The following is an 18853-nucleotide window of genomic DNA, read 5'->3' as shown; positions in this document are numbered from 1 at the left end:
TTCCTATTGTGTGGAAGGTATTGGGCATTAAACTGCCACCTGGTGGCACTACATGATAATGCCCTTATCCAAAGGTAATGAAAAATGAAGTTTAAAAAACATCAGGGAAGCTACCTTAACCCAGAGCAGCTGCCTGCATTTCCCTCATTCTCTGTCTCACATACATGACGTACTATGTGCCATGGCAGGTTAGTGGTGAAATTATTTTTATACTATAAAAATAATCTCTTTCTCCATGCTGATATTAAAGCCCTTTAACATCCACATAGCCATCTTGGGGATGTAGGCAAAGCCTACCACACTGAAAACGTTTATAATCACCACATGTTGCCACTGTAGTAAAAACATAAACAACAACACTCCCTCCATATAAATGCACATCACATCAGCCAGCAAATAATTTTTCAGTGTTGTGTGCCTTCAAGTTGTTTCTGATTTATGGTGACCCTTGGCATGATTTGTTCAGAGGGGGTTTGCCTGCCACCCTCTAAGGCTGAGAGAGGGTGACTTTCCCAAGCTTACCCAATGGGTTGTCATGACTAAGCAAGGGTTCAAACCCTGGTCTCGAGTCATAATCCAGTACTCACACCACGGCAACACACTGGCTCTTATCATATGTGTAATCCCTCTTTATTATGTGAAAAGAGAAGGAATCCCAGGAAAGCAACATGATAGTTATGAAGTGGTAACAAGTTGTGACAGAGGAGCCAGGTATAGGAGCATAACATCACATTTCGGCAGAAGCCTTGATGCAAGAAATTTTTATGACCCACTGTCTTCCTTTGTAAAGGATTGAAGAGGGAGTATCAATAAGGGCACTGAGGAAAAGTGAGAAGCAAAGTAGAGCACCTGACCTACATCAGCAGAGGCCCAAAGAGACCACAACGTGCAATAAATATTTCTAGGCTGCGGGTGTCCTGTGGGTTCTGTCTAGAAATGAGCTACCCCCAAGTTCATTCTGCTCTTTTACAACTTGTGCATCAGGTTCAGAACAGCAGTTTCATTCTGCCCCCTTTGAGCCCTGTACTGTTTATAGAGGACAGTCTCACCTCAAAACCTAATGCCCAGAAAAGTGATGAGTGGTAACAAATTAAGGAGACCTCCAATTGCTAGATCTTCCTGCAGCATTGCAAAAAGAGTTGAAATGGGATAATAAGAACCATAAATGGAACATTTAAAAATAAGGAATTGTCTGAGTGGTAGGGCATGTCCCATTCTCTCAGCCTTAGAGAGTGGCAATGGCAAACCCCCTCTAAAGAAACTTGCCAAGAAAACCCTGTGATAGGGTCACCTTAGGGTTGCCAGAAGTCGGAAATGATTTGAAGCCATAGAACAACAGTAACAGCAACAAAAGGGTACCGTGGGGGTTTTCTACCTGTTGGTGTCTGAGAGAGACCTCACTGCCAAGAGGAGACATGGCAAAGGTGGAATGGCCAGTTTTCATTGTCAGTACTTTTCTTCTTAGATGGGCACCAACAAGTTTGCCAGTCAACAGGGCATGACAGCATATGGCACACGTCGGCACCTCTATGATCCAAAGCTGGGCACAGATCAGCCTCTAGATCAAGCCACAATCAGTCTACAGATGGGTACCAACAAAGGAGCCAGCCAGGTAAGAAAAGGGGAAAGGAGAAAATGTGCTATTGTGGAGATGGAATAGTTAGTATTCCAACTAGAGAAGGAAGTGTACATTTAATGAGAAGATGGTCATATGAAGCCTTTAAGGAAGCCAGGACCAACATAACAGTTAAATGCCCTGCATAACTGAGTTTTCTTGTTTTCACCAAAGCCCTCAAGTGTCGTCTCTGGGAAGAATAGTATCTTTTGCCATCAGTTTAATTTTCCAAGCCTTCAGATAGAATAACATTGGCCTATCAATCAATATAGTCTTCCTTGTTATAGCTGGCATGCTGTTTACATTGCAATGCTGTTTCCATGGAGAAAGAGAAAAAAGCAGATAGCTGTTCCTCAGAAATGTCAAAAATATAATGAAGCACATCAGTGGTGTTAACTAGACATCACTTTCTGAAGGAAACAGCTGTGCATGTGTTACTATTTTTTTATATAGCATTTCTTGTATACATTAAGACAAGTTTCTGCCAACATATTTCTCTGTGGACTAGTCAGGGTTGCCTGTGCATTTAGCACTTCAGTACAACTAGCTTTTAGGCATCATGTACAAATATTAACACTTTGCCAGAGATAAAGCCCCTGCTGCTTTTTTTGGTGCTTGATCACTTAAGCCAATACGAGCAGCCTGACCATTTTTGAAAGGAGCCTGTGATTTTTCAAAGCCAATGGCCTTGCTTTTAGCCTTTTGAAAACATAAAAGTCAAAGCTGAAGCAAATTCAGAGAAGGCAGGGGTCATTATCTCAAGATAAGATTATCACTAACAAGTTCTAGCCTGTTCTTTCCAACCTAAAGGTAGTAGTTCAGAAAACTAGCACTTCTAATCTTCAAAAAATATATTATTTCCCCTAAGATAAAGAGATAAACTCAGATGTGTAATATGCCAAAGCACACAGCCATGCCTTAGAAGGCAGGAGAAAAGAAATGGTAACATAAAAGCCAGAACTTTGCTTTGTACAACACAAGGACGTTTTGGTCACATGTAACAGTAAGGAAGCCCTATTGGTGACACTAAATACTAAAAAGTGGGGGAAACAAACATTTCATCTGAAGCCCTGTGTCTTCCATTAAACCAATTTGCAAACTTCTTATGGTTTTCAGCTAACTATTTCCTACCTGTCTGCTCTTCCCCCTCCACCACCCACCTGTATTTCTCCCTACTCCTCAGGCGGGGATGACTGCTCCTGGAACCAAGCGCCAGATTTTTGAGCCAGCCCTGGGTATGGAGCACTGCGACACCCAGAACATCTCCCTGCAGATGGGCAGCAACAAAGGGGCATCGCAGCAGGGCATGACTGTGTATGGGCTGCCACGGCAAGTCTATGACTCCAAGTACTGCCTCACGCCTAACTACCCCATCATCGGAGAGGATGAGGACCAGTACAACCACAGCCATCACAACTTCTACAACTCAGAGTAGACAGCAGAAATCATTGGACAGACGTGGAACAGAGACACCGGCACTGCAAGGCGCTTCCCCCAAGAGATACACCCACAAGTGGTTATTTTCACCTGGGAATATAAAGAGATGTAGACCATTCCCCCAAACTGCTCATCAGCTCACTAGAGACTCTTTAAGCCATGTCAAAGTCAGGTCTCTCCTCCAAGCCTCTACCACTGAGCCTTAAAGCTTCACCTTGATGCCTTCACGCTTTATTTAACTTATCATACAGACACATCTTTTAAGCATGCACTAATGTGGCAGAAAGCCCTCAGGGTAGGGAGGAGAAGCAGGGGAATAAGTATGCTTGATTTCTCTCCTTTCCTTCTCTCCCTCCAGAGTAAGAGTCCAGCCTCCCTTAGCATCATTGTTTTCCTTGTTTGTGTCAATTGCTGCCACTGCCACCACTACTGTTAGTGCAGAAGTAGGCAATGGAGGCAAAGCTTCTGTTGGTGAATGTATTAGCTCCTGCACTCTGTCTGTAAACTCAGTAGCAGAAGCTGCTCTAGTACAAGTTGAATTAGTGACTGTCTCCTACGTTCAACCAGCCTAGGGGTAAGAAGGGCAAGTTTTCCATCAGCCTGTTTTGCCAAAGGTTCTGGTCAGTTCTCCTTCCTAAATACAAAGAGTTTGTAGAACACGGAAATGGAATGAGTTCTTGGCCTCCTGGAAATGGACCTGTTTAGGTAGAACATGTGTATGGTGGAGAGAGAGATTGTGGAAGAAGAATAGGCACATATGCAAAGCACATTTCACCAGAAATTATATGTGCACACTGCATATCCATAGACCTGGAGATACTATATTTCAAGGGTGATGGGAGAGAGGATGACAGACAGGGAAGTGCAAATATAAACCATGGCTATACATGTACATTTTCAGGCAGAATTTGAATGTCTTTAAAACAAGCTGCCAGATTTTCAAGAATGCAGTGTTTGCTTTTCTAAAAGTGTCCAGAACTCTTAGTTATCAATCTAGCTCCACAATATGCAAGCAGCTTTTACAGAGAACAGTAGTGCTTTGGACACATAGTTCCTTGCTCCATTCCACTTACGATTGTGTCTCTGTTGCCAACAGTTCTCAGCCAGTAAATCAATTCCTTGCCAACAACCCCATTTATCCTACTACCATCACTTATGCATTATTCCATAGTAAAAAATTGAATTATCAAGCAATTTTATGCAAAACTAGCCATTTGCAAACAGTCTTAGAAGGATTTAACAATTCTTGAGGTATAAAACATGAACAGTCCTAGATAAGACTATAGACGCACTGGTTGCCATGGAACTAATTCACATTTAAAACCAAAGCAGCTTCTCAACATTCATGTGCCTTGCATGAAGAGAAACAACTTGGTGTGAAGCCAGTATTGTTCAACGGAAGGTTAGCTTCATGAGCCTGAACACATGAACACCGAAGTAAGATCCACTGAAATCACAAGTACTTTCCGGCACATTTTAAGTTGGATTTAAGATAAGCTATTGCTTCAGGAAACCATAGTCAGTTAATCATGTGATTAATCAAATATGCATAGTTTTGCATATCGTACCACATCCATTCTGAAAAGTATGTATTCCTATTTTGTGAGGATGCCTGCATGTGTCACACAGTCACTGTCTCAGAAGAGGCATTCCCTTCTGGGTGAGGACAAAGGACAAATGTCTCATCTGGAGGTACTTGCAATTCCTTTGTAATTACTCACATGCAATATATATATAAATCTATATATTTAATTTGTTAACTGGCAAATTTAGAATTAGAGGAAAACCATCTGCCCATGGGCTCTCTTGTTTGATATGTGGTGCCAGAGACTGGGAAAATGCTGAGATCTAGACTACTGAGAAGTCATCTGTTTTGCCAAAGAAAACAGCTGTCTTCAAACACCTTAAAGTTCCTCCTCCTCCCTTCTCTTCCCAGTTAGAAGCATTTTGCATGCTGAACAGCTAAACACACTATCCCCTTCAAAACCAAATTTATAAACAGATGTATTTGTTTGTAATGCTCTGCTAATGAATACATTAATTTCACTGTGGCACAATAAAAAAAGAAAAAAATATATTTTTTAACATTATTGAAGAATTTCCTTAATATTTGTTTTTGGCAAGACAAAGAGATAGGAAATTATCTTTATAAGCCGTATACTGAATCAAACCATTGCTCTACTTAGCCCAGCATTGACACCCCCCCCCCCCCCCAATTATTACTAGGCAGAAGTTTTTCCTGGCCTTGTATCAAGATCTCTTCATAGGACATGCCTGGACTTTTCCGGAAAAAGTAATGTGAGATCAACCATGTCAACTTTTTTGTTAGTTGTTAGTAGATCATAGGAACGCTGTGGACATAGTATAACTTGATTTCATCAATGCATGAGCAAGGTATCCCACATTACACTTTTTGAAAATATGGTAAAATGTGAACCAGAGATTTTACCAGACATCTACCAGTACAGCAGGGTAGTAGATATACAGCTGGGTGAACAACTGTATTCAATGAGAGCTCATTAAAGGCTCACCATGCTCCTAGAGCAGGAGTGAAGACCAGGTTATCCTCTACCTGCTCTGGGATTGCAGCATCTAGCAGCCCTAGCTAGTACACCAAACGATGATGAATGTTGGGATTTGCAGCTCAGCAACATCTGGAGGACCACATGACTCCCTTATCTCTACTAGAGCAGTGTTTCTAGTGGAGTACCTCAGGACTCTGTTCAACCTTTGTATAAATACGCTATAAAGGTTTAAATGGGCTGATCAGATCTGCAGATGACACAAAGCTATGAAGGATGGCTAACACAATATAGATCAATGCCAAGTCCTATGAGGAAAGTCCCAAAGAACTGGTATGTTCATCCAGGGAAAGATTAAGGGGAGACCTGATAGTGGTGTTTAAATATCTGAAGGGCAATAATGTGGAAGATACAACAGAGCTATTTTCACAAGAAAGGGCTAGAACCAATGGGTGGACACTTTAGGGAATCAGATTTTGACTAAATATTTGCTAACAGAGCTGTTTGGATTGCCTGGGGAAGTGGCTGGTTCTCCTTCATTTGGATGTATTTAAGCAGAGGTTGGATAGTCCTGCCAAGAATAATATAGTTGCAGCAGGCACTGCAGAGGTTGTGCTAAGCCAGGAAGGAGAAGTGATTTTCAAGGTCCTGTCAAACCCTATGATTCTGGGAACAAACCCCCACCATTTATTAAGTGCATAGGAAATAGAATCAAAATGTTAGTAATGGAACAAACATTGGATGTTAGCCTCCCTCAACTGTGTTGAACTTTTCTGTCTGTGTAAGCACCTATTGCCAAGTACAATGCAGTTAACTGTAGAGGATGCATTAAGAGCAACAACAATTAGATATGCAAAGGGATGTTCTAGCACTTTCACATGCATCTGAGGAAGTAGGCTCAAGTCTATGAAAGCTCATGCTGCCAACTTCTTTCTTCCAGTTAGTCTCAAAGGTGCTACAAGATCCCTTTGCATACTGACCTTCCAGACTAATGTGGCTATATCTTTGAATTCTAACAATTAGATAGCTCTGTTATTTTCATTGCAAGAAAATAAGAGGTATGCAACTCTGTGCCTCTCTCTAGGCAGGGATGGGCACTACCCACCATCTACAGATTATTCCACCGCACTGAGAGAATAAGCTCACTGAATACACTGAGAACTTGAGAACTCCAGCATCCAATGACCTGCTGTTTTAAACGAGCAAATCCATACTCCTTGTAGCTATAGATAAAACCTGAAAATAACAGGACGTTTCTGTGCAATTAGACCGTTGAAGGACAGTATGCTGTGTGTGCAGATTTGGCTTAGTTCAGGATTTTTTTCAGGGGACCAAACAGACTCAAAACAGCCTGTTACTGAGCAGGTCTTAGAAAATAAGTACGTACAAAATAAGTCAAACTACATTTAATTTGATAACCTCCTGTTGGGGTAAAGCTGTTGTGTCAGTTTGAAAGCAATGCAGAACTGCATGGGCCAATTATGACTGTCAAAAAGCAGTGTATTTCTTCATACACCCCATACACACACACTGGATTGTGTGGAGCAGCTTAAAAGCACTGCTGCTAATGCAGGCTGAGCCCATATGACTACATACATCTGTTCCATTATGTTGGCTGCAAAATACATTAAAGAATACTACAGTGCCTAGCAATATGACAGGTCTCTCACATAAGGAGGATGTTATACACTCTGCAAGTTATGAGATCAGTGACTGTGTTTAAATGAAAAAAGCCACCCTACTATAAGGATACCACCACAGAACAAAAGTCTTCTCCTGTATTGTGCACACAATACAAAAGGAAAGCCACCTATGAACTTGCAGCAGAAGGTGCACTGTACCTAACTGTGCGAACAGAAGTGGAGGTAACTTTGGATTCTAAAGGCACTTGGCTCAGTTTGTGGCAGGTTTTTTTAAAATATCAGCCACCAATATAATTTTGTAGAGAGCAAAATCTAGTCATTCGTTGCCAATTGGTTGGGGTACCTGGACCAGAGCTCTGCAGGAGTGGCATACAAAATGTTAAAAATCATTCAAATAATGTGGATGACACCTGCGTCCGTGCTATTTATCCTAGCTGCTTCCATTCAAAGAGCACAAAGAGCCCCAAAGGACAAAGGCTGCACAGAAAACAGTGTTGGCTGCTCAGGGGGGCCCTGGCTGTCCTAAAATGTTCTGCCCAAAGTGCCAATAAATCACCTTGGTGATTAGGCAACTGCCGCTTCTCATTCCATTTACTCAGCCTAATCGCTCAGTAAACAAGCCCCACCGATTACAGAAACTCTGTTCTGTGATCCTGGCTTCTTAACCAGCTTGGTCTTTGCTGAGGTCAAGAGAAAAATAATGCTGATCACTTTGAGAAGCCACTGGAAAAGCAGGAGCGTAATATTACTACTAATAATGACAGAACAGACAAGCAGATAGGGGTGGCCAGTTTGGTTGGTGAGTGAATCTCTACTGTCCAAAATCTCTTAGCCAGGAAAACCTGAAATTCTGATCTGTTGGAAACATTTTGCCACCAGACCACCTGCAAAAAGAGAGCTGTCTTGTGTACAGTTGTAACTGAAAGGCAAAATATAAATGCAATTCATAGATGAGGGAAACAACAGGAATAGTGATCTCTGGTGAGGCCAGAATGTGAAGATGGAGATAAATCTTGTTTCTCAACTTGTTCTCAAGGCAACCTGTGCCCAAACATGGTTTTAGATTGACACAATCTAGTTGGTCCATGGTACTAGTGGAGGGAATGGGATCTCAACATAATGTCTACATATTGACCCTTCACATACATCCTTAGATGTGGACAGGGGTTTAAATAGTGGGTTTGCTCCAAAAATGTGAAGTTGGAACCACAATGGTGTTTCCCATAGGGAGCCTCCTGTAAACCATTGCAATATGCTGCCAAAATGGTCTTCCCTTCCTATTGCTCCAATGGTTGGGCTACATTAGAGGACTGCCTTCTCAGCCTGGCCCTTGTAATGTGGCCTAGAAGGGAAAGGGCAGTCCCAATGGCCAGTTCTTCATGCCATACCTGCTCCATGGTCTTTTTTGTGTTGCCTGTGAAACTCCTGGAGCTCTCCTCCAAACCACCAGCAGCCTTCCCAACCAAGACCGGAGTACATCTGAAGCTTGAGGAAGGAAGTCCATCTCCTTGGAAGACTGACTTACCCCTGCTTTCTAGTCTGAGGAGGTGGAGCCTTAACCCAAACTGAATGAATCCCCATCTACAAAGGTACATTTCACACCTAGAAAGGGGTGGAAATCAACATAGCCCTTCAGTTGTTGAGCTGTAACTCTCATCAGTTCTGCTTATGGCTGGGACTTCCAGCCCAACATCTGGATAACTGGACAATTCCCTGCCCTAATATAGGCCACACTGAAACTATCTCCCACCTTCCCATTTCTATTGAGTTCATTCACAAAAACAGCACAGATCTAAGTAGCTTATTACAGTCCTCCATTAAGACAGACACCTTGGAAAACCTACCGTAAGTATGGACCATCAAGTTATAGTCAACCCTTCTTATACACAGATTCAAGTATAAGATTGAACATTTTTGAAAATGTTCAAAAAAAGTTTAAATTTCAAATATCAAACCTTGATTGTCCATTTTTATAAGGGACACCATTTTGCTATGTCATTATATTTAATGGGACTTGAGCATACACGGATTTTGTTATACACGGGGGATCTTGGAACCAAACCCCAGCATATAAAAAGGGTCTACCGTATTTCTGGAATGACCATCCCAACAAGATGCTCATACTTTTGCCTATTGGAAACTAGGCTATTATTCCAACATCCTCTGTTCTTCTTCCAGGAAGCCTAGCACAACAGCATGTCTATAGGCTCATGAGAGGTGACTTACCCAAGACTTGTTGAAAGCAATAATTTTTTTTTGTCAGCAACAGGCGCATCCAGGCACAATGGTTTACTCAAACTGAATTCTTCATATTAGCTCATAGGAGAGTGATTAGGAGTTACTCCAAGTATCCCAAAGAACAGAATGGGAATGCCAGAAGTGAATGAATTTCACAGTTCGCTACGGTTTGTCCTCTGGGGAAACAAAATCCGGCCATTGTTCTTAGAGGCTTTTAGCTTTCTACAGCAGTGTACTCAGGAGCATTTAACCTTTTACTAACTTATGTACAAGAAGCTACACTCTTCCTCTGGTACACTGTAGTCTCACGTGGATTCATGAATAAATGGTCAGCTGGAGGTGGGAGGAAAGCTAGTACATGCAAAACAGATCTAGTAGACCATAAGTTGAACAGGAGTAAACAGTGTGATGTGGCGGTTTTAAAAAGCCAATGCAATTCTAGGACATATCAATAGAAGTATAAGGTTTAGATCGAGGGAAGTAACAGTACCACTCTATTCTGTCAGGCCTCACCTGGAAAACTGTGTCCAGTTCTGGGCACCACAATTCAAGAAGGATGTTGACAAATTGGAGCGTGTCCAGAGGAGGGCCACCAAAACACTGAAACATAAGAAAATGGCCCATTCTGGTCCAAAACACACTGCAGAAATAAAAGGTCTAGAAACCATGCTCTATGAGAAGCGGCTTAGGGAGGTGTGTTTGTTTAGTCTGAGGAAGAGAAGGTTAAGGGGTGACACGAGAGGCCTGTTTAAATATTTGAAAGGATGTCATATTGAGGATGCAGTGAGGTTGTTTTCTGCTGCTCCAGAGAATAGGATCCAGAACAATGGATGCAAACTACAGGAAAAAGATTCCAGCTCAACATTAGGAAGAACGTCCTGACAGTAAGAGCTGTTCAACCGTGGAACACATTCCCTTAGAGTGTGGTGGAGTTGACCTCTTTGAAGGTCTTTAAACAGAGGCTGGATGGCCAACTTTCAAGGGTGCTTTGAATGTAAGTTCCTGTATGGCAGGGGTTGGACTGGATGGCTCTTGTGGTCTCTTCCAATGCTAGGATTCTGTGATTCTATGTAGTATACAAGCTTCATAAGTGAGTTTGATCAGATAGCCCTTTGATCCCTCAAATAAATAGATAAAAGCATTCCCACAAAATCCAGAATCATTAACATTTTCATCACTAAGTGTGGAATAGTAGTGGAAATCAGTAATACATAAACACCAGTCATATGACAATAGGAGAAAAAGAAAACTCTTACTACAGAAGCAGTTAAAAAACACAGCAAGCTACATGGATATCAAACAACACAAAAGGAACAGCAAGGGACACAACATATCATCAACAGTAAGGTCTGCTTTTCCAGTATAGCATTTATTTAAAAGGGGTATTAATTGCAATGGAAGATCCTCAAATACAATGAAAACTCAAATACAGCTCCTCAAATACAATGAATCTGAGTTTCAGATTCATTGAACATTATCTACATACAAGGATTGATCATCTGTTTTCCAAGAAAGCACAGAAATCATTCTGTTGGGAATGGGCCAAAGTATCCCTCTTACTTGATCTCCAGATACAGAATCATACTCCTGTCCTGCAAGCTAAGATCCTCACAGCTTGCCATTGAAGTCCAATAGGAAAAGGCAAGCCAAACTGGTAGAGGGTATGCTCACCAAACACCTGGAAATATGTTGCAAAAGATTTTTAAAAAGAATGAAACAAAACACACAGGATGAAAGGGCTTGTTTTTTTACAATATGCTATTCAATTCCACTTATGTATATTACACAAGCACATATTTCTCAAAAGATGGCACATTTTCTCAGCAATGCAGGCTTGCTTAATCCTCTGAATAAAATTTATTATGTCATGATAGAAGTCTCAAAATCCCATATCCACTGCCATAGAGGACCTAGCCATAGAAACACAGTTAACAATGCTGGCAACTAATTGGCTTTTAAATAAGGAATTCCTAATAAAACAACACTTTCTTCATTGGATGCAGAGACCCCATATGAAATAGTAAAATAAAAAAGGAACCATAGATCTTTTCAATCTACCATGTTGGAGAATCAAGAGTCTTAATGAGAGGCCAAAGTGAGTCTGAGAAGTAGTTCTGCTTGCCCAGTTGCATAGTATCAAAAAGGACAGAGAAGTCCTGCATGCAAAAGTGCACAGAAAAATGAAATGATGAGAGGGAAGGGGCTGAAGGATATTCTTCTAGCATTGTCAGAAACAACACAAATGCAATGCACTATCATCCTTCCTAATTGGAGGCAACCAATCAAGAGGGCAAGTTGCCCAATGATCAACACTCAAAAGAATTATGGTGTGGGATCAGGAGGAAATTATTTCTTATATTCTGTGTATTCTTGCTTACCAAACATTGCAATTCAACCATGGCGCAGGAAGCACAGCATTCCAAGGAATGTCAGTGAGCACCAAGCTGCCATGAAATCTCTTCTATAAACTGAGCTGCAACATGTGATGGATCACATCCAGTGGAGCCTTGCACAGCAAGATTTCCAATGGCCAGGCAGCTCACAAAACTACTGGCCTTTCCCACACTTGCAGGTCCCACCAATAGTCTTTAGTCCCCAAATCTCCCAAAATACATGAAAAAGGACAAGTTTACTGGATAGTTACAAACTGCATAAGAGCCATCATTTCCCCACTGTTCCAGTTGTCTCTTCTATGCATTAAGTAATAATGCATTACATAACTGACACACAAACCCTCCCACCCTGCCCCCCAAATTTAGAAAGGTTGTCAACGTGAGGCTGGCTCCCCTCCAGTTGCTGCTACTGGTTGGCTGCTTCACAAGCATCTATCCAATCACTGTAAACGTCCACGGGTTCTGAAAGATCTTTAAGGCTAAGGTCAAGGAAAAGTGCCTCCTACATAAAAATTCTTCAAGTGGTCTGAATGTATGATGCTAACACTTCTGCCACTGCTATTTTCCTATAGCCTCCACGCCTCTCCTAAGCTTTCCATGCAACAAGCACCTTTAAGCCATATGGCCTACTGCATTTTACAGAGATGGAACCAACAAATTAGCCCAACTGTTTCCAGATAAAATAATTAAATCAGCAGAATACACAGTGGAACAGTTGTCACATTACTTGTTTTTTACTAGTGCCAGTGAGGCTGTGTGTGTGTGTCTGTCTGTCTGTCTGTCTTCAAGACATCTGTCTGTTCATCCCATTTTCTCCTTCCCACATTGGTACAGGAGTGGGACTTTTGGCTCATTTTCATCGTACAGTATCAGCCGCCATGGAATGCTACGCACTCTGTTAAGAATACATCCCATATGACTGTTTCATCAGTTCAAATACTAATTCTCTGTTTCTAGAGTCTTAACTTGATTAGCACAGAGCTCATCAAGACTGCAAAAAGGTCCTCATTCTGTGTTGCAAATTAGTCTCCTGGAATCCAGTCGTACGCAGGGGAAAGGGAGTCAGTTACTATAAAACACTGAGTCTTTTCCTCCTTTTCAGCCATTTCACTTACATTTCCTTGCACCCAAATATGATGGGCCAGGGACCTTCTTATTGTAGATACTGTTCTTGAGTCAAAGATCAAAGGATACAGGTTATGGGGGTCTGAAATTCTTCCAGACAAACTGTACAGGATATCACACCAGTATTTCGAGCTCTGTCCCTGGAACACAGAAACCATACTACTGTAAACAAATTTAATCCCACAAAGTATCTGCATAAGAGCAAAAAAAGGTAAGCATCAATAGTCTTGCTCACATGTAACAAGCTTTGGTAATAAACATCCCTTAACAAGTAATTCAGAGCAGGCACAAATAATGGCTCATTCATATCAGAGAGTACTGACATCAGAGAATACTGACACTACAAAGGTGTTGTGTACTTTCTACAAAGCCTTCCTGAGGGTATGCTATAAAAATGCTTCATTTTTGTACAGGCACTTTATATATGGGAGGCGAGCACTCCAGCAAGCATTCTGGCTTTGCAAAACTTTGCTTTGTAAACACAGCTTGGTAGAAAATATACTTTCTGTCTATGGTATTCTGCAGAATGCAGTGCATATGTCCAGTTTGAGGGAAGGGATGATTTTCTTCCCAGTCATTTTCACTACTGAAGTACAGTACCAGCTAGAAAGAAACCGCCTGAATTCCTGTTTTATGAACCTTCCCTTCTGAGGGCCTGGGGTGCCAATGGCTACACCTTATAAAGAAAATTCAGTTTGCCATAAAACAGATAATCTCTCATCTCTTCTTTCAGAGGCATGCAGAACTCACATTTTAACATCACAGGACTTCTCGTGGTTACAGAATGGACAAGTAAACTGGGTCTCAAGTGTTCCAGTCATCTTCTTCTTGGGTGGAGGCTTCCGCTTTGATTTCCTACGACCCATGTTTTCCTGCAGCAGGTAAAGAAGCACGAAAAGACAAATAATGAGAACAATGATCTTTTTAGAACATTAAAAGAAATATTATTTTCCATTCCAAATGATGGAAACAAGATTAAGAGGAAATGCAAACCTTGAGGAAACTTTTGCATTTTAGAGAACATTACTGACACCTAGTAATGGCAGGCTCACTGTGGCTCAGATCTCAGAACTGAGAGAGTGGAATCTAAGAGGTAGTGTCTCATTAGTCAGGAGATGGGCCTTTTGGAGAACAGCAGTAAAACTGGTGGGAGCTTGACTGTGCTTCATGGTTCAAACATTACCCATAGGGCTACAAAGGTAACACCAGGAGTTCTCACCTCACGCAGATGTACACACATAAGTTTAGAAACTTGACATTTTATTCTTTTTGTGTGGCTAACTCACTACTGGCTGACAATAAACAATAACACAATTTCAATTCAATTGTCTTTTGCATCTATTTCACTAACCAAAATCAATTCTCAGTTTTGCTAAGACTACTATGTTCCTGTTCTGCTTTCTGTCAAAATACAAAACACATTTGCCTTTACAGAAACAGACAGATCTGACTAACTGGATAATCTGAGAAACTTTATATCTGCAAAACACAGGCAACAGCCATTGCCTCTTTACTACCAAATCCAAAGTGCAAGCCTGTTATCTACAGCACAGACTAGGAACACATAGTTGGAAGAGATCCCAAGGGCTGCCTGCCATGCAGGAACTCACAATCAAAGCACCTATGTTAGATGGCCATTCAGCCTCTGTTTGTAGACCTCCAATGGAGATTCCACCAGACTTTGAGGAAATGTGTTCCTCTGTTGCAGTTCTTCCTAATGTTGAGGTGGAATCTTTTTTCCTGTAGTTTCCATCCATTGCTCTGTGTCCTAGTCTACAGCAGCAGAAAACAAGCTTGCTATATGACATCCTTTCAAATATTTAAATAAGGCTATCATATCACCTCTTAACTTTCTCTTTTCCAGGCTAAACACATCCAGCTCCCTAAGTCTCTCCTCATAGGGCTTTACCCTTCACCATTTTGGTTGTCCTCCTCTGGACATGTTCCACCTTCTCAACATCCTTTTTGAACTGTGGTGCCTAGAACTGGACACAGTATTCCAGGTGAGGTCTGACTAAAGCAGAACAGAGTGTTACTAGTACTTCCCTCCCCTCCACACACTACACTCAGCCCTCCACATTCGCTAGGGTTAGGGGCACAGGACCCCTGTGAATGTGGGAAAACAGCAAATAACAAAAACGCTATGCTTTTACTTGAGAGAACACCTCTCTAGGAATCTCTAGGTCCTCCAGTGCAACTCTGTGGTCAACATCTGCCAGACATTGACTATAGAATTGGGCTGGAGGAGCTACAAAGGCCTAGTGGAGTGTTCTCTCTAGGAATCTCTAGGTCCTTCAGTTGATCATAGAGTTGTGCTGGAAGACCTAGATATTCCTAGAGAGAATATATTAATAAAATCCGTGAATAATAAAATCTGCAACAGTCAAAGTTGCAAATACGGAGGGATGAGTGTATACCTCTATTGATATAGCCTATAATTGCATTGGCATTTTTAGCTGCTGCATCATTGTTGACTCATGTTCTGTTTGTGATGTAGCAGCTAAAAGACTGCTAGATCTCTCCCACATGTACTGCTGTCAAGCCAGGTGTTTCCCATCCTATATCTATGCATTTCATTTTTACTGCTTAAGACAAGTGAAGTACCTTTACATTTATCCCCTTTTTAGTTTTGGCCCAGTTTTCTACTCTATTCAGGTCATTTTGAATTTTGATCCTGTCCTCTGGAGTATTAGCTACTCCTCCTAATTTGGTGTCATCTGCAAATTCGATGGGTATTCCCCCAATTCTGTCTTCCAAGTCATTGATAAAGATGTTGAATAGCACTGGGCCCAGGACAGAGCCCTGTGGGACCCCACTGGTCACTTCTCTCCAGGATGAAAAGGAGCCATTGTTGAGCACCCTTTGAGTTCGGCTGGTCAACCAATTACAGATCCATGTAACAGTTGCCTTGTTTAGCCCACATTTTACAAGCTTGTTTGCAAGAATGTCATGGGGAACCCTGTCAAAGGCCTTACTGAAATCAAGATATACTATATCCACAGCATTCCCTTCATCTACCAAGCCTGTGAATCTATAAATAAAACAAGAGATAAGATTAATCTATCATGACTTGTTTTTGAGAAAACTATGCTGATGTTTAATAATCACATATTCCTTTCTAAGTGATTACAGACTATTTAGTGATCTGTTCTAGAAACTCTAGCCTTAATCTTAATGGGGGGGGGGGGGCATGGAGACCTTATGGCTACAAGATCCAGGCTATTTTTAAAACGAGATAGGTATTTTGCATCTCTCCCAAATCCCTTATATTTTAATATCAACCTTGATGAATAAATTAAAACCACATCTACTGCTTTGCTTGGTTCTGATTAAGGTATTGGCCAGTGTCGGAACTACAGTTGCCTTTTATGCACCTCGTGGGATGTTTTCCTTTCCATCATCATCATCATCATTATTATTGTTTTTGCTGATGGCCCTCATGCTGAGGATAACCCTGCCTCCATAGGGGTGATGCCTTTCCATCGGTGTGCAAAAGATAAGAGCTTTCTCTCCCCATCGGGGCATCCATAAGAGAGAAGAAGGTTGCAAGCCACAGCTGAAGAGGCCCTTTGATCTGCTCCACCGTTAACAGCAAATTAACCAAAACTAATTAAGAGGCATACGGGGGCCCTGTGTTGGCCAAGCAAAAACCCACCAAACAGTGATACCTTTATGGGCCAACCAAAATGCACAATATGCTCCACTGGCTGCTTCTTCATCAGGAAAGATGTTTCAAACCAAGCAGGAGAAAAATGGAAGATGTTAGTAAGATGCCTGCATTTTGCTGTTTTTGTCCCTAGTTAAGATTAAGGGCCAGCCTGGCAAAAGATGCCCTCCCCTTAATCCCATACCATTTTTAACTATGGACAGAAAGAACAGAACGCAGGCATCTTACTAACAAAGCATGGGGTGCTTTGAGTGGCAGAATGGGGCTGGACTGGATCAGGGCCCTTCTAGGGGTCTCTTCCGACTCGACGGTTCTGATCCCTGCCCTCCATTTGGCGATGCATGCTCCTCCTTGGGGCTTTCCTTGGGGGAATGTCCTCCCTTTTTCAATGCCTCGTCCTCCTTGGCACTCTCCTCTGTCCAATGGTATTATGATCTTTATTATTATCACATCCAGGAGTATCCGCGTTGGCCGTATAACAAATTATAGTGTCACCCCAATCCACAAGGCCCCAGGGATACCTTTATAGGGCCAACCCAAAGGCACACAATACTTCTTGCAAGGCTGGGCCTCACATGCAAGGAGACCCGAGGTCCTCCTTTTCCAGGACACGTCCTCCATCCCGCCTTCTGCCCAGGAGGAGTTGCATCCATGCTTCTTGGTCAGGCTCAACATAGAGGGCGTTTTGGGAGAGCTCCTCCTGGGCAGGAGGTGGGGGTGGAGGACAAAAGGAGGACGCCTGGACCGCCCTGAGCCAACGTAACAGGAATGGAAAAACAAGCCAGGAGAGGGGCGCCGGCTCCAGAGGCCCCGCAGCTGCTCCGGCCCTCCTCGCTTCCACCGGAGCCCAGGATTCCGTCTCCCCGGCCCCGAAACCGAACGGAGACCCTTCGAAAAGGGGCTCCTTGCCCCCAAATCACTCCTACCTGGCTCCCACCAGCTCGCTAGGCCGCGTTTCCAACGGAGACCACCACTTCCGGCCTCCCGACCGGAAGGGAAACCTATTGACCCCGCCCCCTTCGCCCCCTCCAGGTTGGTTATTGTGCGCCTAGAGAGAAGAAAGGTGTAGAGGTGGAAGGGAGGCGGAAGAGGCGGGTTCCGCCAGGTCCTCCTCCTCCTCTGAAGCTCATTGGAGGATGAGAGGATGGTTAGGGACTGAACACGTCTCCCCATTGGCTGAGAAAGACAAAGGGTCAGGGCAGCCCTAGCCTTCTATTACGATAATAACATATTATGAGGTTAGGTAAGATTAGATGATTATGTGTTCTATACATATATGTCTGTGCATATATATATATATATATATATATATATAAACAGTCATATATATAGATATAGATATGTATACACATATATATGTGCATATATACATGTATATACATAGACCTATGTGTTCATATGCATATATATATATAAACACTCATATCTATACATATACATTATTATTATTATTATTAAACTTTATTTCTAGAGCACTGTAATTATATATGTATACGCACATATATATGTGCATATATACATGTATATACATAGACCTATGTGTATGCATATATATATATATATATATATATATATACACACACACACACACACACACACACTCATATAGATAGATAGATACATACAGATATGTATACACACATTTATTTATGTGTGGTATTTATACTCTGCCCTTCAGCCCTAAAGGCTATCAGAGGGGCTTACAATTACTATTTTTAATTAGACAGTTCCCTGCCCTCAGGCTTACAGTCTAAAAGACACGAAACAAAAGGAGAAGGGAATGGTGGTGGGGAAGGATATCAGGTCATATAGATATACCTATGTGTATGCATATATATATATATATATATATATAAATCATAGAGTTGGAAGAGACCACTAGGGCCATCCAGTCCAACCCCTGCCATGCAGGAAGTCTCAGTCAAAGCATCCCCGACAGATGTGTGCATAGACATATGTGTGTGTATGCATATACACACTCATATCTATACATATACAGTATACATGTATATACACAGACTGGTGTGTGAATGTGAGTATATATATGTATGTGTATATATATATATACATACACACACACACACACACACACACTCATCTCTCCATATTTGCGGATTTGGTTGTTTGTTCACAGATTTAAAAAGGCTGTCAAGATGGATCTCTTCCGAAAGGCCTTCCCAGATTAGCATCTCAGCTGCCCCCATTGACTACCC

General features: G+C 41.9%; 2 protein-coding genes across 2 annotated transcripts in view; one reads left to right on the top strand and one right to left on the bottom strand.

Annotated features, from left to right (window-relative positions):
* Nucleotides 1–5142, top strand: part of CNN1 (calponin 1) — a 45297-nt gene extending 40155 nt beyond the window's left edge. The window contains exons 6-7 of the mRNA XM_089487439.1: nt 1466–1612; nt 2799–5142. Coding sequence (XP_089343565.1) covers nt 1466–1612; nt 2799–3050 — 399 coding nt within the window. The 3' untranslated portion in view covers nt 3051–5142. The remainder of the gene's footprint in view (nt 1–1465; nt 1613–2798) is intronic.
* A 5663-nt stretch (nt 5143–10805) lies between these two features.
* On the bottom strand, nt 10806–17693 carry LOC149323110 (transcription elongation factor 1 homolog). The gene is made up of 4 exons (XM_089487438.1): nt 17567–17693; nt 13724–13845; nt 13043–13113; nt 10806–12319 (listed from the first exon to the last, which is right to left on the bottom strand). The coding sequence occupies exons 2-4, from the start codon at nt 13837–13839 to the stop codon at nt 12255–12257; spliced, it is 252 nt and encodes an 83-aa protein (XP_089343564.1). The 5' UTR covers nt 13840–13845; nt 17567–17693; the 3' UTR covers nt 10806–12254.
* Nucleotides 17694–18853: the final 1160 nt, after the last annotated feature.

Source organism: Sceloporus occidentalis, unplaced genomic scaffold (genome assembly GCF_023333645.1).
Source record: "Sceloporus occidentalis isolate IW3139 unplaced genomic scaffold, rSceOcc1.0.p SCAF_1, whole genome shotgun sequence".
In the NCBI taxonomy this organism is placed as follows: domain Eukaryota; kingdom Metazoa; phylum Chordata; class Lepidosauria; order Squamata; family Phrynosomatidae; genus Sceloporus; species Sceloporus occidentalis.
Note: the sequence above shows the minus strand (reverse complement) of the source record. Positions and strands in the feature narration are given on the sequence as shown.

Coding starts and splice junctions, on each gene's coding strand:
- LOC149323110 (XM_089487438.1), bottom strand. CDS start 13,839: ATGGGTCGTAGGAAATCAAAGCGGAAGCCTCCACCCAAGAAGAAGATG. Junction 13,114..13,723: donor AAGTCCTGTGATGTTAAAAT/GTGAGTTCTGCA, acceptor TCTGTGTTCCAG/GGACAGAGCTCGAAATACTG. Junction 12,320..13,042: donor ATTTCAGACCCCCATAACCT/GTATCCTTTGAT, acceptor TTAGCCTTAAAG/ATCTTTCAGAACCCGTGGAC.